This window comes from Musca vetustissima, unplaced genomic scaffold (genome assembly GCF_032173495.1).
Source record: "Musca vetustissima isolate MV318-11 ecotype Yass unplaced genomic scaffold, APGP_CSIRO_Mvet_v1 utg10205, whole genome shotgun sequence".
NCBI classification, from domain to species: domain Eukaryota; kingdom Metazoa; phylum Arthropoda; class Insecta; order Diptera; family Muscidae; genus Musca; species Musca vetustissima.
This window is the reverse complement of record NW_026879580.1, coordinates 204,799-230,949: the sequence shown is the minus strand read 5'-3', so window position 1 is coordinate 230,949 and position 26,151 is coordinate 204,799. Positions and strand designations below refer to the sequence as shown.

The 26,151-nt window shown below is 35.1% G+C and overlaps 1 protein-coding gene across 10 annotated transcripts in view; it reads left to right on the top strand.

The window, feature by feature from the left end:
• Positions 1-26,151, top strand: part of LOC133324530 (peripheral plasma membrane protein CASK) — a 79,949-nt gene that overhangs the window by 21,433 nt on the left and 32,365 nt on the right. For 2 of the 10 annotated variants that reach the window (XM_061533370.1, XM_061533369.1), the window contains exon 1: positions 15,224-16,035. The exons of the other annotated variants lie outside the window; for them this stretch is intronic. In XM_061533370.1, the coding sequence (XP_061389354.1) occupies positions 15,607-16,035 (429 nt within the window). In that variant the 5' untranslated portion in view covers positions 15,224-15,606. Of the gene's footprint in view, positions 1-15,223; positions 16,036-26,151 lie in introns of those variants that run through there. 10 annotated transcript variants of the gene reach the window in all.

Here is a 26,151-nt window from a genome sequence, read left to right as displayed (position 1 = left end):
GAACAGATAGGAAATAAAACTCAGATTTGTCTATGATCAGCAAAGTGACATACGTGAAAAAGAAATAAAGGTACTAAAAATACTAACTATAATATTACAATGAAGCACAGGATATAGAAATGTATGTTTATATTTGTACTAAGAGTTGGACAGAGTTGTGTACGCAAACAAAATAGTACACTCGTTAAGTTTTTTTATTAACTGGGTTCTAAAAGGCATGGAAATTACTAGCTTTTGTACAATGGTTATTGGGCGATTAGAAGTGGTAGATACAAAAATATTAATTGATTTTAGCTACAAGGTAATATGAGAGAAATTGACATTGACTAATCTATATGTAAAGGAGTCATACGCCCAGATGGACATATGCATATATATGCACACATCATGGAATGGGGGGACCCCCCATTCTCGGGGTCAAAATTTTTTTGATTTAATTCGAATCTACACTAATTCAAGAATGTCCCAACAAAATTTCAATTGAAAATCTCAAGAACTCTTGAAAATATAGCCGATTTATTGTGTCAGCATCAAGTGACGGCTAAAGGGCTTCTCAAACTTTAAACGCGTTTTTCACTTTTGCGAATGGCGGGCACGATAACTTAAAAACTAATAACCCAATTGATTCCAAATTTTTACACGTTCCTCTGTGAGTGTATACCTATCGTATGAACTAGGATAAAACCAATCGGGGAAGATCTTCCTTATTTTTTAACTTGGTGTTTGGTCAAAAATCGGCGATTTTCCAAAAATATTTTTTCAAAGGTCCGCCATTTTGTTAATTTTATAGCGAAGTCAATAATCCTAGTTCATACGAGAGCCAGACATGTACTCTTTTTAACACCGTTGGAATTTCCGGATTCCGATGTTCCAGTGAGGAGTTATTATGCCCGCCATCAAAAATAAGGACTTTTCTTTAATTACAAAAACAACAACAAAACAATAACAACCATTTTTTGTAAATTTTTTTTTCTTCTCTTTTAAATCTTCAAATATATAGTGCAAAGCTACAAACCTTAACAAGCATTGGTATTACGAAATTAAATCACAGTTTGACAAGAACAAATTCAGTATCCTAAAAACTAAAAATTTAAATAAACAAAATTAAAATTAGTTCATAGTTTGACTAACAATATTTAAATATATTCAGTGTGGCCAACAATCTTAAATATTTTCTTATATGAAACGTTTTCAAATGCCTTTGTCAGCTTTGGTGTTTGACTAACATTTCTTATATCAGTGTTTTTGTTATTCGCGTTTTTCTTATATATGTAAAAAGGCTCGGTGTTTTTGATAATCTATCTTATATCCGATTTTTTCTTATATGAGATTATAAGCACATCTACTGTAATAATAGTTCCATAGTTCCATACTGTAATAATAGTTCCATAGGAAAATGTTGTTTCGTAAGGCACGGAAAATATCAGTTCAGGTGGTACCATTATATGGTGATTATATACCTAATCGTTGGTCAGTGTTTTTGAACTTATAAACACAACACCTCGGATATATCCGACACGAAAAATGTATATCACAGAGAAAACTAATATACGATAAATAAGCTGATATGGAAACAACCATCAAAAAACCGCAAAATTAAAAAAACCGTTCCGTCAAAAACATTTATTATAACAAAGTGTCTGATGATGATATTGAACAAATTAAAAATACCTCAATATGTCAACTACCGATATATGAAATGAGGACATCTAAAATCGAATCTTTTCATACCTTCCACTATGTAGGCTACCCTAAAAAGTAAATATGTGAAATCTGATAAATACCAATTGATATTACAAACGATCTGCAGTAGTATATATATATATATTATATGTATATATTATAATCATCTACTGATGTTATATTTAGGGAGGCAACATTTTACTTTTTTCATTTCGCCACAGCGGCTGATATTATATATACGTAGGCAACTTTTTACTTTTTTCATTTCGCACCAGCGGCCCCCCGAAATGAAAACCTGTCTACGTCCTGGCGCACATTAAAATACGAAATAATTACTGATGAACTACAGTGTTCACTTTCGGATCACTTCCCAGTTTGGGAACATTTCCAACCAAATTGGCTGTATATGAGTATTACGGAATCTCATTGGGTAAAAATGCTAAATCTTCCTAACAAACATTTACCATGGCAATGCCGTGATATAAAATTCCACATCCAAATTTTTGGTATTATGAATGTCACCCTCATACTTTTTTCTTAAAATCTTGCAATCTTCAATCTAAGCTTTGGTGGTTTGTCGTTTAGTCAAGTATCTTGCTTTTGTCCAGTAATATTTTGTCGTTCCTTTTTCCGTAATGTGATATTTGTTGTCGTCATTTTAACCCTTATAGAAATCATTATTGATTGACTTAACACAAAATAGTTCAAATTCGGACGTGGGACAACGTTGGCTGTTGTCCTTAGAACATTTCCATTTGGAGGAACTGATTACCAACCGAACTAATCATTCAAGGTATTCCGCAAGTTTGATGAAAAAACGTCAACACAAGTTTATTTTCACCAGAATGTACTTACGTAGGTATGTGTTGTTTAAAAAAATTTAAATTCGAATTATTTCAATTTGAATTTGTTCATTAGCTATTCGAATTATACAGATTTTTTATTCGGTCTTATTTTAGTTTTCTATTTGATATTCCAATTACACTTCGCAACAAAATGGCGTTTTGTGTCGATGTTTTCTTCGATTGGGTTGGGCAGATTCCCAATATATATTAAGGGTCCAGAAGGACAAATTTGTAAAGTGTTTGGGTTATGGTTTTTACTGAAAAAAAGAAAATATTTTATCTTTGATTACAGGTTATTATTTATTACCATTTATTAGCATGAGCATGTTTTGGTCCTGATTTTCTTGAACCGTACTCAAATTATTACTAGAGGAATTTTTTAACAGATCGTTGAAAGGGAACCTATATTGGTATATTTTCATCGTTCTATTTCAATTTTTCCCTTTTGGGACTTTCCCGATGTCTACTAATATCCCGAATACTTTAATAACATGTATTCGCCGAAAAACGATTCGGATGCCTAATCGCTTTTCGGCGATTGACGCCTAATTTTTTAATCAGATTTTACATAATAGAGCCGATTTTTACTTATTCGACTTTTACGAGTTTAAGAAAACTGTGCAATATAAATGTGGAATATGTTATTACATCTGCAAAGGGATTCTACCACCATGGTGCTCAGTATTTGATGACGCCATCCCTATCGCCAAAATAATGTCAATAAACATTTCTGTTTTCATATGGAAGCTCGGACCTCTCTTTTAACCAGCCGCTTCACCTACCACTATTCGTATCTGCTGTGTGCTGCTCACTATCGTGTTGATGAACAAGTAAAGCAGAATGTGGGTCTTGTTTGTTTTAATTCATTCTTAATATCGCCCTCCATTAAAAAAAGGTACCGGCTGTCAGTCCGTCGTCGTAGTGGATCTATCTGTCCCGCCGTCATTCCTTCTGTTGCTTGTTATGTCCATATCAGTACATTTATAAATTGTGTGTTCGTTTTTTGTGACTGGCGGTGAGAATGCTTCGACAGACCCATTCGGATGCAGTTATCCTTTTCGGCCAGGCTGGCAAGTGAAAACAATTCTTTCCAGTTCGTCCGTGTATGTACATTCTTGATATATAAAATGAGTCCCTTTGCATATTCGTTTGAATGTAATACCAGAACACACACACACGAACTGACTCATGGTGTATAAGAAGAATGCAAGAACTGTTTACATTTGGTTGGTAATTAGGTTGTGGGCTCTACTTTTTGGCAATGAATCAGCAGATGCCACTTTGGGTATTACAAAAAAGGAACAACAACAACAAAAAGTGATACGAAATGACGAGCCGACCAGCACAGATTGCATTTAGGACAAACCACTTGCAGAGCTGGATATCATAATCAAACATTTTGATATCTACGTCCAAGACATGCATTTTTTTAATTTCAATGTAATTGAAATATATATTTGAAAATGGAACAACTTCCCTATTGAATGTTTGCTTTGGAATTCCCCCATTCGTTCCAAATATGACATTTTCAGACGAACTATTCACGCCGAACAAATATAGAGTAAATAAGTAAGATATCACTTACGAAGCTCAACATTAGAAGATAGCTATATGTATTGTTACTTAAATCACTGTACGGAGCTAGTTAGAAACATCTTTAGAGTAATTTTCTTGATACGAAAAGTTACTATCGACATCCCTAGTACATTCAGTGAGTTTGTTTCAATTATCAAACAATTATCAACCAGGTCCAAGTGAGTGATATATGTTACGGTTAATTGAAGAGTACAGCGAACTCTCGATAATGTGGACTAATTAATGTCGGGGTTGTTCATATTTTCAAATTTGTTCATATTTTCGATTCGACCAGCTTGTGCACATCTAATTCCCCGATTTTTTTCTAGTATTCACTGTACAAACGAGGTCAATCGAGGAGGGGACACGTGTACAGTGCACTAAATTCTTCAATGGTTCTTGATAATATATCCCATCTTAACGGGGAAGATTTAGCGCGGCTATAAACACTAACATTGACAAGGAGTTATTTCCATTAGCGAATATGGAGTAGCTGTCAAATCTGTTTAATTGAAAATGCCAACATTCAGTGAGTTTGTTTCAATTATCAACCAGGTCCAGATAAGTGATATATGTTACGGTTAATTGAACAGTACAGCGAACTCTCGATAATGTGGACTAATTAATGCCGGGGTAGTTCATATTTTCAAATTTGTTCACATTTTCGATTCGACCAGCTTGTGCACATCTAATTCCCTGATTTTTTTCGAGTGTTCATCTGAAATTTATGTTTCTTTATTAAATCTTTAAACATATCAATAAGATTAAAAATACAAGAATAATAAGAAATACAATGTTTAACATTTTCCGAAACAGTACCATGAACAACCACTTAACAGGCGGCATTATTCAATACCTTCAATTTTGAAGTCAAGCCTATTTATTGTTTTGGTGCATATGTGTGGTCCATATATTAAAAGCAGTAATGGTCCGTGTGACGATTTTTTTTGGTTTTTGACTGTTATGACCCGTATGTTTGAAAATTCGTGATTACACATTGAAATCGAACTTCAAAATGTCAGCATCATTTGAATGTAAATCAATATAAAACACACAAGGGGCCTACACCTCATAATATATATATATATATATATTTTTTTTAATTTTGTTTCATATATATGCATTTCTATTCGATGTTACTATGTTGCTAGAAAATTGTGAAAAATCGAAAAATAAAGATATATACATATGTGTACTAAACGTTTCAACAAATAAAACATCAATGTAGTCATTTGAAATTAGCGGATGTATCATTATTTCAAGGGTAAAACGTTATGCAAATCATAATTAGATTTTTGATGCGTACTCCTCGCCAATGACAACCATCATCATGAAATTCAAAGGTCAAATGACGGTCACACCTTTAAAGGTTGGTGAATGCGTTTTCAGTCAACGAACAAATTCAATAAAATACTTTATTGCGCTGTTTGCGTAAAACCCGCAAAATAGTCAATTAAAAATGATGTGTTTCACTTCGGGTCGTATAAGCAATTTTTGTCTTTAGTAACAGCAGTCATACACCAGATGGCATTCGGATATTTGTCCGTCTGTGTATTTGCATAGTGTACAGAGAGACAAAGTCTTAGCATTTAACATTTTGTTTGTCGGCTTTTCGAGGACATGCCATCAGAGATCGAGATCCATCTTCAGGCGTAGTATCCGATGGCTACGAAGTTGTGGTACTATTGCCGTAATTATATAATAAAAACAAAAGTGATGCTTAGCGTGGAACCCGATCATACAAAACCACAAATTTACCAAAAGTGTTTGTAGTTCAATCGAATCTCTCTTGTGTCTTGTCAGCCCTCAACGTTAAATCGAAAATATTGGTTAAATGAATGAATGACGTTTTTCTTAGTGGAAACTGCAGCCCATTGCTATATTTTTAGTTATTTGTGAATTTATATTATTATTAGTATTTTATACAAATAGAAACATGAACATCTTCAGTTTATAATTTAAAAAAAAAAAAAAACATTCCAGGATAAAATAAAAATTAAAAAGAAACAATAGTTATATAAAGTACGTCAAGTGATGAAAGTGCTCCGCGTGTCCAATTTACCAAAAAAATAGAGTAACATTAAAATTCGCTAGCGATTCTGAGCACGAAACGTGACGTGTTGCTTTCCATATTGGGTAATTGATTTGGACATTACTTCTTAATTCCTCACAAATCTGAGCACAATTTTTCTGCCACGGCTATGTGTGCCTATGACAGATGTCAAAATGCTGTGAGATGCTGACTCATTTGATGGCTACTGCATGACTGGCTTTTTCTTTTGAGTCGTATTGCGGGGTGTAAGGAAAAGATTTGGGTATGCAATCGTTCCTGGGGTCCCCCACAGTCTCCCCATACTCCACCGTTAACTTCTTGGATAGATGTGTATTGGAACTGCTCGAAATGGTGCCTCAGCAGTGCCTGTTTGTTTTGGCACAGCCATTGACAACGCTAGACATCTCGAAAGAGCGTGCCGAGAGCGAAAGTGTGCCTGAATGTGCCAATAATCGTGACAATTTTTGATGCCGAACTTTGAAGTGATGAACATGCCCATCAACTGGCAACAAGCCGCAGCTACATCAGGTGAATTCGAGTCGAGAAGCCTCATAGTAAAACAAACAAGTATAAAAGGAATCGATGAAGATGATGATGATGGTGGCTGCTAGTAAAAATAACAGACGCCACGTCCGCCACACATTGCGAGTACACTGAATCTCTTCGTGGCAAGTGAGCGGAGCGATTGTACTGTGACAATGCGCATGTCTCCTGAATTGAGAGAGTTGTGTTTAAATTGACGAGTGTCTATGTGCCAATGAAAAACACAATCGATGGGAGAGGTATTCGCATCGCTGTATCACAGCATCATCCACCCACTCATCGGGGATATGGTGACAATATCGTTGTCTCTGTTTCTCCCAATGAAGTAAGCCGCTTGCTGATGTGGACCTTCTCACAGTTCAGCATCAATGGAATGCAAATTGTCCTTTCGCTTTCCTGCATTCAGCTGGACCAGAGTACTCCGAGTAACAATTGTGTGAGTGCGGAACTCGGTGATGTGAAGGAATGAATCGTAAGATGCGAGTCTATATTGGTTCACCTATTATAGGAAAACTGTGGCAGTATAACGCGAGCCCTTGGCTGGTAAGGGTTTAAGTGAGCAGTAGACCAAAGAAAAATAAACTCGATTTGAAAGTTGTGCACGGCTGGGGCACAATCTTTTCCATCAATTGTGTACCCGAAAAGAAGGACAAAAATAAAACAGACTGTGAAACAAGAAAAAACTATATTTAACTTTTAAAAGAGATTGACGCGAACAACCTTTAACGGATGTAGAAATGTCTGGACATTATATTTAACTCTGGCTTATGACTAATTTTCTGTGTTTCTTTTTTCCTGCAAATTATAGTGAAACTTTTTGGGATATATAAAAATCATAATAAAAAAAGAAAACTTAATGAAGACAGTGAGGTATAACCGACATTAAAGTGATAAAGTGATAAAAAATAAAATATGTATATATACAACAATAATCATTTGTACTGCCATTGAGTTGCTATTCGTTGGAAAGCTGTCGTTCCTTCATTGATTTCTTTCGTTTCGGCTCGATTCAAATCGACTAATTGGAGAATTTACATATTGCCGTGTTTTTGTTGGTCGTGGTCGTGTATTTTTCCTCCATTGTTATTGGCATGGAAAAGAACACGACTCTGCTATTTTTCGTCTTCGCTTTGAATTCGTTCATTGCACAATTTTGTTCCTTACTTCACGCACACCATGATGCGACATTTGTTGTGTTCGTCGTTTTTGGTGTTACTCGCATTTGTACTCTTCTTTTCGCCTCCTCATCCTCAAATTTGTGTATGTGTCAGAGCTATACTGCGACTGCGATACTCTACGTAGTCACTGAAAAATAAGTCAAAAAGATAGTATAGAACGGACGACATGCACATACACAAGCGCACACATACACGTCGATGTATATCCAAACATGGATTGCTGCTTCCATACTTTGTAGAGTCTCGACAAAGAGACCTTAAATTGCGAATTGCAGGGAATCCCATTTTGCTATTATGACCTACAAGCAAGCTTTCCGTGACTACGACGATCTAAAAATAAATACGATCGTAAAATGTAAATACTTATTGTATTGGGATTTCTGTTAATTTGCCGAGATACAACTGCCTATCATCTGAAAACTTCAAAATAAACGGCAATAAACAGTTATTTTAAATGTACGTATGTACATTTCTTTGGGACACATACAGACTCACCAACTAATAGCCTGCAAGCGCACCTATGCACCACACGTGCAGACAGTAATAAAGGACATAGGAAGATTCGATGTATTGGAACGTTAGGCCATGACCTAATACCGATCCTCAATTATATCAGGGTAAACGAATCCGACAAAGGTATGGCTTTCCTCACAGCTGTGCGGATATTTTAACTCAATTGGATCCGATTTGAACATTTGATTATCAATGGTCGGATATTTTCCATGAAATGTAAATTACCCCCTATTTGGCCATCATTGGATTGTCATCATGTGATCAATGTGTTATGAAATGCACGACACAGCACAAAAACAGCTGTGCCGCTTAATAGTACATCATATAATGCATTGCTTACATGCCTCAGCAACACGGCAGATATGTCAATAAAACGTCAAACGTGTATGAGTTTTTAGTAGCGAAAACACTTATAAAATCTTAAAAACCGCATTCATGAGGTGCTTATAAAATATGGAGTACACAATTTGTTATGTGGGTAAATGTTGTTGTCGTTGTCTTCAGCGATGAATGGCGTGTGTCATTCGCTTGTCCCAATTGTATATTCCTTTTTGTTTTTTGTACACCATTATTTTTTTTCTTGTGCGCTACTTTCATATTTATTTGCCTCAGGATATTGGTTTTGGACGTATCAAAATGTGTTTTATAAACACACCTAAGGGATATTTTTTTGCTTCTTCATGTGTAAACGTAAACATATACACGCATACGGACTATGTGTATTTGGACCTATGGTCCCTAAAACCCTAAAAAATCTATAATCTGCAGCAAAGTGGATTTGTTATAGACCTTAATTGGTCCTCCTTAAATCTTGGTCGTGATACTATTTGAGGGATTAGTTCGTCTCACCACCTCAGATGGTATATCCATCCATCGTATTGCATGTTTGTTATTGTGTTGAACTGGATTAAATTAGACCGAAAAATGGATGTCAGCCCTACAATAGGGATGGTAGCTCTTGGAGTACCAAATAGACTGTGCTGCTAATTGCTCCATAATTTACTTCATTAAGCGCCTAAATCAGGAAGTTTTTTTTTGTGCCCTACAATAGGGATGATAGCTCTTGGAATAACAAATAGACTGTGCTACTAATTGCTCCATAATTTACTTCATTAAGCGCCTAAATCAGGAAGTTTTTTTTTGTGGATCCAACTGATTATATTTCAACTAACCAGTACTGTATAATGTTACCTGAATAATTGATCAAAAGTCACACCTATATATATATATATATATATATATGTCGGAGGTACGTCAAACCAGACAACTTGCTTCGAGAGATATTAGAGCACATATCACAAATTTACAAGTCGTCAAGAAATGCCAATTTTAAAGCAGAGATGGTCCATCAGAAACATTGACGTAAATGACATAATTATTTCTGACAAAATAACTAATTTCATTAGTAAATACGAAAATTACATAGGCTTCTGAAACCCATAGTAATTTGTTATTTTTGTCGGGACTAGTAAGGAATTGTCAGAAATATGTTTACATATTATATATTGTTGGAAATAACAATATTTGGTAAAAACATTGAAACAAGTGACTTTTACTACATTTACATTTCATGGTGGTTTACCCATTATAGCCTCAATTAGCTCGCTAGTAAATTTGAAAAAAGCTACTAGCAATAATTTAATTTCGCAATGTATATTTATTAATCGTAGATTTATTTGAACCACAGTAAAGCCAATGAAAGACTACACAACCCAATATAATGTTACAAGTTTCTCCGGATCATTAGTCATACCATAGTAATACGATTGTAGTATTTAATAAAACATTGTGAAATTATCGAAATAATTATTGTAGCAATGGATTTTTAATTCCACCCGTGGTATATTTTATATGTTTATCAAAAGTTGATGACAAGTGATAAAAATACAACCCATGACGTAGTCTTCATTATAAAACATTTTTGCACTGGAAATATTTATAAGTCAATCGATTATCGTAATGAAGGTCATAATAATTGCTACTATAAATGGATATGCGGTATTTTTGTTTAACAGGCTGTTAGATTAAAGTTGACAATATCGACCATATATATGTATATAATATATAAATAAAATATCAGTAGTGTTGACGTGGGGAATTTGGGATTTGTACTTTGTTATTCACCGCGACTATTTCCTATTTTCACACTTAATCACTCTAGTACAGTACAAAAAGCGTTTTGAATTAAAAATAATTAAAAAAAATATTCCAAACGAATAGAGGGTTATTTTTTAGGGGTATGCTAATTAGATGCACACTAGTGTATTTATATATATCAACGAATTGTGCCTTTACATCCCCTTCTCTTCTAACAAATTAATGTGATATATATGTGAATTGCAAGCATACGATGTGTAGATGTGTATTTCTGCAGGACGTGTGGTCGTTTGTGTGTGTGTGTCGAGGCTTTGATTTGTAAATTGTGTGTATTTAAGACATAAATGCCGTTTGTTGCTCTTGTTTGCTCATCGATATTATCGCATTGAGAAATGCGTGCGAGAAGATGCACACCGATGTGTGGGTCACATTAATATAGAGACAAGTCTACAACAGCCTTCGTGTGTGCGTCGATAAGATTGCTAAAAATGGTAAAGCTCTTAAATTGAATTTCCACTAAATAATGTTGGTAAACCAAGGTTCTGATTGCATTGTTGTACTTCTACGTTTCTCCGCATTCCCTTGTCGAAGAACCAACCTTTAATATCCTTGAATTTCACATATGGAGATGCTGGTACATGAAGCTGGCGGCCTCACGAAGCCAGAGCGTCTGTGAGTACATTTCTGCCTAGATACTGTTGTTGTCCCAACTCTATTACAATAACCTAATGAAGGAACGAACGCTTGAATAGTGTAACATGAAATAAAAAAATTTAACGAATGGGAAATTCGCTGATTGATTTTCCCAAATCAAACTCTATCGTAGGAAATGTTGTTGCTGAAATAATTTATTTAACCTACAGTGAATAAAAAGGACACAATGAAAAAATAATTATGAAAATCATTCTGAATACTATGAAATGTTAACAAAATTTACAAACATCCCAACAACGTTGGCATCTGGCAGTCTTTAATTGTGCGGACATCGAATCTTCCATTTGAAACATATACGTTGGGACGCTTAGATTTTCTCCAAGTAAACGCCACGGGGACGTGTACATATTTTGCTGTAAGTATTGCTGTGTACAGGTTTGTACGGAATCTACTTTCGTATTTTTATAAAAAAAATCTTTAGTTGTCCATAGAAGTGAAGGTTTTCGTGTTAAATGTGTATCCACCAGGGTTGATGAGCGGCCATGTAATGTTTGCGTAGCTCTCATTGTGCTCTCATTCCGCATTGCCCTGTTACATCGCCCAGCATGTTCTATCCCCTTCATTTCCATCTCTTTACACATTCGCACAACACTCTCACGTGTATGGAGAGATTTCATGAAAGCATACCAAAAGTGTGAACCGGAGGAAAGCGTTATCCTCAGCGCTGAATGGCATGCAAACCAGTGGCCTCATACTGGTATTCGATGTTTCTATTGTTGACTTTATTTGGGGTTTGCTATATTAAATGTTTCTATCGGCGTTCAATTTCTATTTATTGAAAGGAATGTGGAAATCCTTAGTCATGACTTTCAAACAATTGAGGGTTCTAGTTTTGTTACATCTAATGCTTCACTCGGTATCCGACTCCCCTCAGGTCATTTTTATTTTATTTATATCCATTTTACGTGATTAAGCAATTGAAATGTACATGTTGGACGCTTACCATGTACGCAATGTTAAAAGTTCGTCAAATACGTCTTGCACAAAGATGTCAGTTAAAGTCTTCTACATCGATTTTCCCAAATTCTTTCCCGAACTGCTCAGCACCCTAATTCGAGATTGGCAATAACGGCATTTTAAAGTTATGTTCGGCATGGCGTTGTGTACGTTTCTCAAGATGGGGGATTACGAGAGCTCCCAAATAGAGTGATTTCCCCTTTGGTGAAGGTTGCGACCGTTTTAGTTATTAAAAATAATTTCAATTTGGGGTTTGTACATGGAACACACAGCATCGTAAACCTTTCAAATTTATTGCGAGTGCTATGGCTGTTTTGGTTAATTCAAAATTATATTAAAATGTTTATGGTTATTGCCAAATATAAATTAATTGTATTTTCGACAGTCGTGCTGTTCGGCGTAAGGAGTGTTCCGCAAAATCATGACATGGTTACCCTTGAATGTTGTAGATAGTGTTGTTATAAATGGTTGTTAACAAATATAACATTTGTTGTAGGAAGTCTGTGTGGTGTTTCAAAGTTCTTAATTGTCAGCAGTTGTAGTTTAATATAATTGGGACATGGTTGCAGTGGACATACACACACAGGCGCCACCCATATATGGGAAGATATGGAATTGATTTCAATTATATTGTGATGTCTTATAGCATAGACAGTAGAGTGGGTGCTAACAAGCATTGAGAAATTCTTCTAATTTGAATTCGATATACACGTGACACTAAAAAAGATTGCCAGATAGGCTTTTTCGTGAAAAAATTGGTGAGCATTTTTACATTTTCTCAAACGTAAACAAAATGTCTACTGTCAATTAATTTTTGATAGCATTGCAGTATAAATTCAATTCGATTTTTTGCATTAAACAACACATGTGAATAGGGATAATTTGAATTAAGACTGTCCTCGGTATAGGCTATTGGTCAAGTTCTACCAGATTTATTAACATGCTCTTGAAAATACAATATGCCAAAAGAATATTAATAATAGTTAATTCATACTACCTCGTCCCACCCATATATGGGAAGATATGGAATTGATTTCAATTATATTGTGATGTCTTATAGCATAGACAGTCGAGTGGGTGCTAACAAGCATTGAGAAATTCTTCTAATTTGAATTCGATATACACGTGACACTAAGAAAGATTGCCAGACAGGCTTTTTCGTGAAAAAATTGGTGAGCATTTTTTACATTTTCTCAAACGTAAACAAAATGTCTACTGTCAATTAATTTTTGATAGCATTGCAGTATAAATTCAATTCGATTTTTTGCATTAAACAACACATGTGAATAGGGATAATTTGAATTAAGACTGTCCTCGGTATAGGCTATTGGTCAAGTTCTACCAGATGTATTAACATGCTCTTGAAAATACAATATGCCAAAAGAATATTAATAATAGTTAATTCATAACTAGCTAGAAGTTTACGCCAGTCCCTGTGCGTTTCATATCAACACTGTTTGTAAAGTCGCATATAAACTTTTTGCATTAAACATCCGGTAATGAAATTCTACGTAAAAACAATAGGACACTATGAATCAACAAATAATTATATCAGTAATAAATTTCTATAACAGTCTGTTTCTATAAATTAAAATTGTTGTTTACAGTTAGTTTAGTGAACTTCCTATTTAAGAATTATGTACTCTGCTATTGATCGCACAGAACGGTGAGCTTGATCGTGGTGTACATTTAAATATTGTACATATATGAGTCACATCCATTTGTAAATATTCCCATTCTCCTGTCGCCTTGTCCTCTCTTTTCCATCCGACAGCAACTCAGGTGTGATACACATTGACGAGGTAGTAGACCATGTTTTGTTTCTTTCGCCTAGAAGAGGACTAATTGATTGTTTTGCTTTTCACATTTTAATTGCAGAATTAAAAACCAATAACTAAAAAGTAAATAAATTAAACCACATTAAAGTTGAAACCAATTAAACGCATGCTAAAGATAATTAACCAAACATAATAATTTAATCAAGACACTTTAAATAATCCAAGAAAAAATACAAAAAAGTTGAAATCCCGTAAAAACAAATAATAATAAATAAATAAGCCAAAGCAAACGAATGTGATGACAAACTCATAAAACTGAAAAAAAAACAACCAAATTAAAAAATCTTGAAACCTGAAGAAGATCATTTAATTACAAATTAAAAACTTCCTACTCAGAGAAGTAAAACAAAACCCCAAATAAAAACCGAACAAAGGCACACCACGACAAACCGTAGACATTTAATTAAGCAAATTTAGTAGAGATTACGGCACTCGGCGAAAGGCGAACGGATAACATCCGACAGCCAACTGCTGAACAATAATTAATTAGTTGCCCAACACAACGGAGAGGAAGCACAGCCCCACAGCCCCACGCACGAAGTTTGCACAGCGCGAACAAACAGACCAACATCCCAAACTGACATTCAGTCAGCCCAGTCCAGTCCCGTTTTCAGTTACAAAGCCCTGGGAAGCAGTTCAACATACCCTCCAATTCGCCACATGACAACATACTACACATACACACAACACACAGATGGCACTGGAAGTAATGTAGTTAGTTGAGGATGCATTCGTACATGTGTAGTTGTAATTTAGGATTAAAGACAAACAACACACACAACTTGTTAAACTAATAATAAAAAATCAAAAACATAAGAAACTTTGATAAAGAAGTTGTAGCGAACCTTGTTGGAAGCTAGTTTTATTTTGTTAACTGTTATAGAAACTAGCACCCACAAACACATACACTTCACACTCTTACTCGCACACACACGCACACAACCCTGCATACGAAACGGTCAGAGTATTGGACGGGCGCAGACAACCGAAAACGATAGCCAGACCAAAGCCTGTGTTCTACATCCAATGGTGTTGGGCCATCACCTTCCACCTCACCAGGAACTGCACTACCATTAGAAGGTGCATGAATTATGCCTCTGCAGGTGCGGAGACAAAAACGAGTGTTTCGTTTAGCAGAGACAAATGCGGATGCGCAACGAGGGCAGCCAACAGGTTTTCTACAATATTGCTAGTAAACGAGCAGAACATTGCAAGTAGTTGTTGGCCAGAGCTGCAGAGTGAGCAGTGGTTGTTAGTGGCGTTGTTGTCGACGACACCGGGGACGAGAGCTTTGTTGGAAGCAGGGGCGTGACCACAACTAGTTAAAGATTTATTCGCGTCAGTCTTCTCCACCGCCACCGCACAGATTGCAATGCTCTGGTAGCCAAGACAGTTTTGCCGTGGATCACTACTGCGATTCACACCACAAAAGCAGCCTTCGAGGAGCGGCGACTTCGGCGTCTGGAATTGGCGGCGGTGGTGGTGGTTGTGTACAATGGTCGTCCACACAAGGTGCTGTGGGACAAAATTGTATAGGTGGCAGCGGAGGAGGCGGTGGAGGAGGATTGGGCTTAGGCAATTGCTCCTCAATTGGACCTTCGACGGGCACTATGTGTCCACACGGCAATGCAATGCATCCCTCATTAACACAATCGATGATGTCGTCCGGTGGTGGCAATGGCGGCGTCAGTCACACCCACGGTCACAACCACAACAACGGCAGTTTGTTGGGCTCACACATCTCCCTCAGCGGCATAGCTATGGGGGGACGTTCCATGGATGATGTTATGCCACCGCCGCCCTCAATTTTGGGCGGCGGCCACTGTCGCAGCATGACCGGCCTTAATAACCTTAGCCTAGGGCTTCCAGCGGCACCAGTGCCTCCACCTCCCACATTTAACCCGTGTAGTTCAAATAGCATAAGTAGCATGTCAATACAGGGGCCCTCCTCATCGCGTTGGGGTCCACGCACATCATGCCCGGTCCACAGCCCGTTCCGTGTACGAGTGCCGAACGGTTCCATTTGTTCCGGCCATCAGGTAAGATGATTCTATGTCGTCTCAAATGCCTCCATCCCAAGTTTAAACACCACTACTCCCACAACCGTAACCTCCTTCCTTACCTCTCTCCCTCCCATTTGTTAAGTTCAATGTGTCGTTATTGTTGCAAATGTTAAACTAGAACAGCCTAATATTCCAAAGCGTGAATGAAATCAATCAACCTTTTATCTTTGTTTTTGCTACTTTCTGTTAATATTTGTTGCTGTTATTTTAGTTACGAGTTGAAAACTTTTATTCTGCTTTCCCAGTAGATAATCGAAATGTTTCGTAGCCAAAAACGAAACGAATCTTTGCCTCTGTTTTGTTGTATTTACTGATTATATTCAATAACAAGATATTTCCAAATGTATGCCACACCATACAAATCCATCGGCGTTCACACTCATACCCACACATACGAACGTAATTCATTTCCCGAGTAATGCCACTTCCGGCCTTACAAGGCCTTCCATCGACACAACAGCGGCGAATTACATTGACAAACACACACACCCACACAAACACATAGATTTAAAAACAAACATAAAAGCTCCATCTTGATTTGCATTTTCTCTTCCTATTCTCCGTATTTCTTTGCAGGTAAGCATTGACTAAGAAAACGCGGCAACACACCGAAATCCAGCTGGAATGTATCCGACCATAACACATGGCACACTGTGCCAGCGTCATGTAAGATTATTTTCATTCCCAAGTCAATTTTAATTCAAATAACAAACACATACACACACACAAACAGCGTATAGCGTCCTCACAACGCAGAGTATTCGACGCGCATTTAGGTGTAAGTAATCACGTGCATTTGAGGACATTGTTTGTGTTTGGATCCCAATACACCCTTGCCTGATACCATCGCGTTCGCAACGGCTATATGTCCATAATAGTGTGAGTGAGTACGGTGGCCCTATTCATGCTGACGTTGCCAATGATTGGTTGTCAGCAGCCGTTATGATATGGTTGTGGTGGTCGAAGGTAATCTAGCGGAATTTGATACAAATTTAGTTTAGAAATATTAAAGATGGTTTGGGCAAGAAGCACGATCTTAGGTAGTTTGAAAAGTAAAGTATCGTCCATAAATGGGCAAGCATTAAAATAGGTTTCTGTAAAAATAACGAATTATCATAACATGGAGTTTTCGCATTAGTATAGAATAAAATGTAGCACATACTTCGGAGTTAGGCACTGCTTTTGGGTTTAGCATTTTGTTACGAGTATACACATAGAATCGTAGTGGTAGATAGGTGGTCACACAAATAGCAGACCAACTGAAGCCAACAGCTATAGTTCAGGATATATAGATGTCAAATGTTATTACGTTTGTTTTTAATTCAGTTAATTTTCATAAATTTTTGAAGTTACTGCTGGAATGTACTCAATCAGTTTTCCAGTTTTATAATTTTTATATTGGAATTCTGTAACTATTTATAAACAGGAATACAACAGGGTTTGATTTAAATATAACATAATTATTAAATCTTTATTTCATGTCGTGACTGGAATCAATCCCAAAGGTGAATTACTGTGCTTTACATATCCAATGCCATGAACTAAGATGTTATGTACAGGCACCAAGAGTAGTTTTTATATAAATAATTTTATTTATTTATTATTTTGGACAACAAAACGCGAAATGTGTGTGAACTGTTTAAATTAGTTTTGCTACAAATAACCCTTGCTACAAATAACCCTTTGCTACAATAACCCAATGGTAGGTTTCTGAGGTCAAAAGTCTATTCTTGACGTCATACATTTGAAGAAATAGTAACGGAATTAAATTCTATAAAACTTAGGACCACCCAAAAAATAAGAAAATTTCAAATTGACCACGTCTTACAATGGCATACTGGGCCGTCAAAGTTACCCAATATTTGTAAAACACAAAAGAAAACAATTTTTTTCTATTGACATTTAAACACCGTTAACATAATTAAATATTTTTCAATGAGAAACAAGCACAAATATATGCTGATTGTGATTGTAATTAAGAATTAAGAAAAAAATAGATGTGAAAAAGGTGGATGTATGGGTGCATACATGTGATGTATTTTTCAAGTAGTTTTATTGCAGTTTATATGTTTTGTGGAAATAAAACTCTCTATATCGGTATCTTCGTAGTCCACATTACTTCGGGACTACATGATACCCTACACAACCACCACGAAAATCGACCTTTCTGTGGTTCTATATTCTGAACCTGGGCATTATTTCGCGATAATTGTACCCCTTGGCCGATTATAGGTCAACAGCTTCATTTTCTTACCCTGACACATATTGGTGAGGTGAATATCTATGTCATAATATATAAATTTGACCAGTAAGTTTTGGTTCATTTGGCCCTCGGAATAACTCCCATAACCGAGTACATACAATAATATAATTGGTATCAATTTGAAGGTCAACAACTCCTCTTGGATATACTATCAACGTCTCGGGTCCATTTCCATTAGGAATAATTATATACGCCCCAAAATAAAAAATTTGTAATTTTTCACATAAAATTCTGGGTCCATTTGACCCGCTAAATATTGACCGATCTTCATCAAAACAGACATGCCTATTATTTGGCCAGATTCTCTTCCTGATGTAAAATTTCGTGGTGTTCGGGTCATAATTGTGGCCTCTAGAGCGACCAAAAAACATACCAAAAATAACGTTTTTTGTCCACTTCAATATTAACCGATTATTACTAAAAACATATGCAATATTTCGTGACGACTGATCCATTACCGTGGCCTTTATCGTGTTTACCAAGTATAATGCACGGACACATGTCTAGATCGACTCAGATAAGTCGAGATATGCTGAGTCGATCGGTACACTTAAAAGTTGGTCTAGGACAAATATTTCGCGGCGTTACAAACTTGTGATTTTGTGCGTGTTTTTAACATCCAAACTAAATTTGACAGTGATTTGTCGCCTCAAAAATTTACCATTTGACCCATAGTAAGATGGATGGATGTATGTTTATAATGTGTACATATTGATATGATTTTCCCCGTGAACTTTATTATTTTTGATAAGAAAGCGATTGTCGCCGACGTTACTGTCATTAGAATTCAAGTGGTTTAATATTTACATAGGCGATTAGAAAATTCTTGCAGGGATATAACATACTTGCTTATTTTGTTAGGCGTAATTTGGTGTTGACTTCATTTCACCTATTGAATAGTTTTCTATTCAGACTTACTATGGTGCTAGATATTCATTTCTTTGGGTTCATAGTGTGATTGACAACTCTTTCATGTCCTTCGTCAGCAATCCAGATAATTACTTATAATCCTTGGAAAGCCTTTCTTTCAAACATCCTACCACACAGGCTCGTGTCATTTGAAGACTGTCAAAGTTTGTGTATTTGAGAGATTAAAGTGAATGACAATGCTGCTGCCGCGTTGCTGCTGCCGTATTAATGCTGTGCGACAATGCGATAATCGCAGTATAAGTGTTGTGTGTCAATGCTGGAAGGTAAGGACTGGCGCAAAGTGTGTGCGAATGTAAAGTGAAATGTTTTGATATCGGAGTGCTATTAGCCAACTACTGGGACATGGTCGTACAGAAAATGTTGTGTTATTTGAGTCCAATGTTAACTGTAAGACTGTGTCTTGGTTTTTCGGTGATAATTCAGGCACTTGTGAAGGTTTTTGTTTTTCCAACAAAGTAAAAATCATCTTCGCAAGTTATGTAGTAAAGTCGAATTCGGTTAAGCGAAAACGGCTAATTTTAGAAAAATAAATTTCTCTTAAGCAGGATTTTCAATTAAGAGAACTTCAAATAAGTGAAAGTCGTTGCGCTTAAACGAAATTTTCAATCAATATCTGAAAAATCGTGAAATTTATAAATCATATCATAAAATGAATTGAATAAGAACATATTTTTTCGTAGACATTAGCTTGGATTGTTGGAAAAATGTGCAATATAATTTTAGGGCTGCACATAAAAATGTTAATGAATTTCGTCGCCCTTACAAAAATGTTATTTTTTCTCTTAAACGGTGGTCGTTTCCTATATATTTGTGTTTTTTCCTATATATTTGTGTTTTTCTCTTATACAGATTTTTAATTAACCGGTTTTTCTTTTAAGCGAATTAAAGTGTTTGAAAATTCACCTGAAATATAATTTTAAGATGTTTAGTTTCAATTAACCGATTTTTTCGATAAATCGGCGTTCGCTTATCCGAATTAGATGAATATCATATCATATGGCCAATATTGTCTACAGGTTCTACAACACACAGCAGTACACATTGATTTCAGTGAATGGCTGAAACACCATTCATGTAATGATGATTAATCCCAACACGAATTTATAGTGTGTAATTTCCTATTGGGTGTTGGTGAGCGTATATTGCAATTTTTTTGTTAAGTATTTTTTTTAATTACTTCTCAACACTCATGAACACTAAAAATAAGATATGATAAGGCATGTTACGTTAATTGAACAATTTAAACATAATAAAAAATAAATATTTAATATAAGGGTCGTACCTAAATTCGTGCGTATACGTACGAATTTATTTATATAGGGACATTGGTGTACCATTTCCGTAAAACGACGAAAATATCAGGGATCTATATCTAAATCTCAACCGACTTTTACGAAACTTAACACACACCATTCTTGATTTAATTCAGTACGCTATGCCAAATTTCGTGCAAATCGAAATATATGTAGGCACATGGGTGCATCATTTACATTAAATCTGACGGAAATATATATCGCTGGCAACAAGTCCAATCGAAATATATGTAAGGACATTGGTGCATCATTTACATTAAATCTGACGGAAATATATATCGCTGGCTTAACTTGTAAAGGCAACAAGTCCAATTTTCGAGAAATTGAGATTTTGATACAGTTATGTATAAAGAGGCAAAATACATCGATCTAAAAAAATAAAAATAGAGTTATCTCATTTGTTATTGTTGTCGCTGGCTTAACATCATGTAAAGACTGTAAGTCCACATTTGATTTTGAAGATTTTGGACACGATTTTCAGCCGAATTGACTGTAATTTGGTATTTTAATACTTATGGAATAGCTCACCTGCCAACAATAACTTATCACTATTGGTCCACTTTTTAGGGTACCGCCCATATAACGTTATCCCCAATATTCGAATTACACAAAAACAAATTGCTTTTACAGATTTAAAACATTTTTTTCAAAAGAAAGTTTTATTGTTTTTTGTCTCCTGAAAAAATGTGAAATATGGACTTGCCGCCTTTACAAGTTAAGCCAGCGATATGGGAGCTAGATCACACACATAATTTAAGACTTAATTCACTACACTGTGCCAAGTTTCGTACAAATCTAAAGATATATGGGGACTTTGGTACATTAAAACGGACGAAATTTCAATAGGATTCGTCCTTGGGCAGACGGACGGGCATGCATAAATCGACCCAAAAAGTGATTCTATGCATATTCGCAAAAGGCACCATGTGTCAATCTCGTTTCCTTTTGCCTTTTACACAGATATGCCCAAATACTTAATACCCTGTTCCGCAGTGTGCCAATTTATTTATCCATAAAATATTTTTTTATTTCCAAAAAATATATATATATGGGCAATATTGCCAATTTTTTAATATTCCATTTTCAAAAAATCAGCTTTTTTGTTTTTGTGGCACATCTATGATTTTTGGTACACAAATAGAGAAAAATGTTCTGACTCCGAAACCGTTTACGATCAAATTTTTGGTTGATGCGCACAAAAGTTATCGAGGTTTTAATTTTGGGCATAAGAAAAAAATCTTAAAATTACGCCGTTTATTATATTGACCAAAAACGTTGATATATATCTTCCTCCGTAAAATAAGAATATAAATATATTATAATAATCACGATAAAGTTGTACATATTCGCGAAATATGAGAAAAATAAAAAAATATAGCAGATTACATCAATATTTTCATTATATTAATGGCATACACACACCTAAAAATTAATTTAAAAATATCTACATAATCTAAACACGATGGTGAATCAAATGATATAAAAATCACACAAGTCCGTGTAGCGGTTTGTAAATCATAGCTACAACAAAACAAGATATTGAGGAAAAAATATTTGTTTTTGGTTCGAAAAAATAATGTCATCATATTTATTTTTTTATTTTATACAAGAAATTTCAGAAAAAAATGTGTTGGTTATTCTGCTATTTTACCCGAATTTCGCCGAAAAATTGACATATATAATAATCGCTTTTTGTGTACAAGTATACGCCTTGTGGATTATATCAAGACCCTTCCGATATATCTTAGGGTTCTATAAATAGGAATAAATCTTAAAATAAAATAATATTATGAAGTATACATTTTAAATTGGGTCTAAATCTCGTAATTCTCAAAATCATTTGATGCGCATGCGGTTTCCTGGAAGTACTGAAGTTTATCTTCCAATCCATATATATTTTGCGAAATTTCATTTGACGGTTAAGATGTGCCACACGTTGGATTGAAGTACCCAAAAATCGTAAAACGCGAATAATTTCCGAAAACTCTATATGCCATTAACGCGCATCCGATTTCGGTGTGCACCCAAATAAATACATCGATCTATACCGATTTCAATGTGGTTCTTAATGGACCGCATTGAAATATATATAGATCGATGTATTTTTTAGGAACCGCATGCGCATCGAATGATTTTGAGGATTACGCGATTTAGACACAATTTAAAATGTATATTCCTACTTATAGAACCCCAAGATTTATCGGAGGGGTATTGATATAATCCGTAAGTTGTATACAAATACACAATAAGTGATTATTTTTATATACGTCAATTTTTCGGCTAAATTCGGGTAAAATAGAAAAACAACCCCAACTTTTTTTCTGAAATTTCTTGTATAAAATTAAAATTATAAATATGATTACATTATTTCTTCGAACCAAAAACAAATATTTTCCTCAATATCTTGTTTGGTTGTCGCTGTAATTTACAAAACGCTACATTGATGTACCACGAAAACAAAAAAGCCGATTTTTTGAAAATGGAATATTAAAAAAAAAATTGGCAATATTGCCCATTGTTTTGTTTTTTAAATGTAAATAAATTACCTATTTAATATGCTGTTTCTATTATTTCCTTCATGTAAAAATGGTACATGTACTACTAAAAAAGAAAATAATTCTATTAGACAAACAGGAAATGCAAGAAGACAAAAGATTTACTTAATATTAATAATTATTGAATTTACTTAATGTTTACTTAATATTAATTAAATATATTATCTTCACGATTAACTATTATTGTGGAAAATTCTCACCAAAATGCTTTTGTACGCTTGTAAACAATATAATGACCTTTAAATTTAGAAATGACAGCAGTCTGAAGTTGGTTGCAGTTTTTCATCTCACCTTGTATATATACAGTGACGAACAAAAGTGTATTCATTTTGGCAAAATATACCCTTCAACCCCTACAACATCTTTAATGAATGAATACTTTGAATACGCTTTGACATACTCTCCACCTAACTGTTTCGTTGATGCTGTTTCATACACTGCCAGACTTCTCTTTAAAAGCGCCTACAAATTTCTAACGTTCCACCAAGGAAACGGCTAATTTCAATTTCATGAGACCAAATTACATGATTCTTGACACCGATCACATGCCCAATTCTCTGCTTCCAATTTTGTATTATTTTATTCAATTGCTTGTAATAAAAAAGAAGTAAAACATGAGATCCATTTTAAGTCTTTAGATTATGAAATTGTGAAGTTTATAAGATTTTTAGAATAATTGTGTAATGCTAGTTTATTATATTTTCATAGAATTTACATCTAGCGATTCCTTTCATTTAAATACGTTTTGTTCAATTTCAAATTCTATGGAATTAGCAATTTTCAAAATGTTTAAATGTTTTCAGAATCCTGAATAAGTACAGTTGATATATCAGTTAAACTATATGATTATTTTCTATAAAGTATTAGTTATGCATTCAAAGCAAATGTGGCGTTTAAACGAAAATGGAACAAATATTTGGAAATAATCCTGCCAGTCAATAGTAATTGTTTGCCTTTAAGCGGAAAGTATTCCATGTAAACTCTACTAAAAATATATTAAAATATGGTTTAATACAAGATAGGGCACAGCTACCTGCTGATTACAATTTTTCTCAAGGTGGCTTGTTCTATCACATGAAAATAATTTTTTGTATTTGTTTTTATAGTATTGCTTTTGGAAATCAATCATTATCGTTTTAGTTACGTGTTGAAAAAATTTCAAATAAACACAACCAATTATTCCTTTTTTATATATGACATAAGAAGCCACTACCTACAGAGTTTTTTGTTTTTGTTATTCCCCCCAAATTGCCTCACCGTATTTATGGGTCCACTATCCTAATTATTAAGGTCACATATTCACAACCGTTTTTTTATATACACACCGACTCACAAATACCCCTCAGACAGTTATCCACCACAAAAATCCCTTATCGCTCGGTAACAGACGTCTTTGATTCATACGTTATGCCCATACCACAAGTTAGTTAGAACAGTAATCCAGCACAATTATTAGTCTTACAACTTATCGGAAGCCATCTAATAACATGATAAGGTGAATTTCTTTTGGATTAAATACTAAGATGTCATCCCTGTGAAGAATGAGACGTTCACTTCTGCTACAAGTAAGGTTTGGAATTTTGTAATGTGAGAACTGCTGCCTTAAAATAGTGCTGGTTTTATTTCCTGTTTAGCATACGTTTAAGATTCGGCAAATGCCCCAGACATCGTATGGGACATATGACAAGTGTCGTTTATCTACGTTTAAAACATTTGCTCATTTTGCTCATTTTTTTTTTGAACATAGTAAGTTTTACCTTTTATTCGGTATTTCTGATTCATTCGGTATTTCTGATTATTTTTGCTATAGGCCCCACATAATGGATGGTACCGCTATAAAACCTTTCCACATCAATTTCAGACAACCGAAAGAAAAATTGAGTCAAATCAATTGATGGGTTACTACAAAATGTTACACCATAAATATCGATCAAAACATCCACTGTAGGGTCAGGAATCTAATTTTTTGGCAACAATCCAATTCTGGCCGAGAGGGAAAACGTTACATATGTAAAGCCTGGAGACTTTGAGCGTTACGCCATTGACATTTTCTGAGCTCATTGTTAAGTGAGTGAATGACTGACTGACTGACCGACAGATCATCGTCCAGACGAAACGGCTGAAGCTAGAAGCTTGACATTTTGGGTGTGGCTTGTTGATGATGTGTAGGCGTGAGATAAGGCTGGATTTTTGGAAATTCGTACAACTAAATTCGGTAGTTTGGTAAAAGTTGGATTTAGGTGGACAGATAGAGCTGGAGTCTTGAAATTGGGAATTAAAATGGGTGTTGGAGTGTAGAATTGGGGTAGTTTAGGAAATTCGTACTAAAGTACTAAATGATACTAAATTTTGAACAATTTAGATTTTGGGTGAACGTATAGAGCTGAAGACCTGAAATTTGGAATTGAGAATACTGTTGAGGATTGAGCTATAGATACAGCTTTGGAAATTCGTATTTATGTGTACGAAAAGTACTGAACGGCGCTAGATTTTGTACAGTTTGGATTTGGGTGGACGGAGAGAGCTGGAAACCTAAAATTTTGAATAATGGTTGCTGTTGAGATATAGATGTATAGTAGGGGAGACTGGGGCACCTTCGGCATTTTTTTGTTTAGAGCTCTATATCTCAGTACTTATTCAACATATATAAACACTTTATGGCTGATTATTGTCCTCTGACATTAATTATAAAAACTAGTACCAAAAGGATATAAAAATTAGTATTAGTTACAAATTTTTACGGTTTTGTAAAAAAAGTCAAATTTGCCGAATGTGCCCCAACCCGGTGTAGCTTCGGCATTTGATGGGGCACATTCGGCTACATAGTCATAGCCTGGTAATAATCGTCGCTATCAGTTTGGTTGAAATTCAGATCCTCCAAAGGCTCTATTTGGTTTTAATACGCTACAAAATGTTTGAATTTTTGGGCTATATTTTCTAGCGACGGATGTTGAAATCTCAAGGTCGCACACACCATCTGAAATAGATTTTTTCTATCGCATTTAAGTCAACACAAGCACGTTTAGTCTTA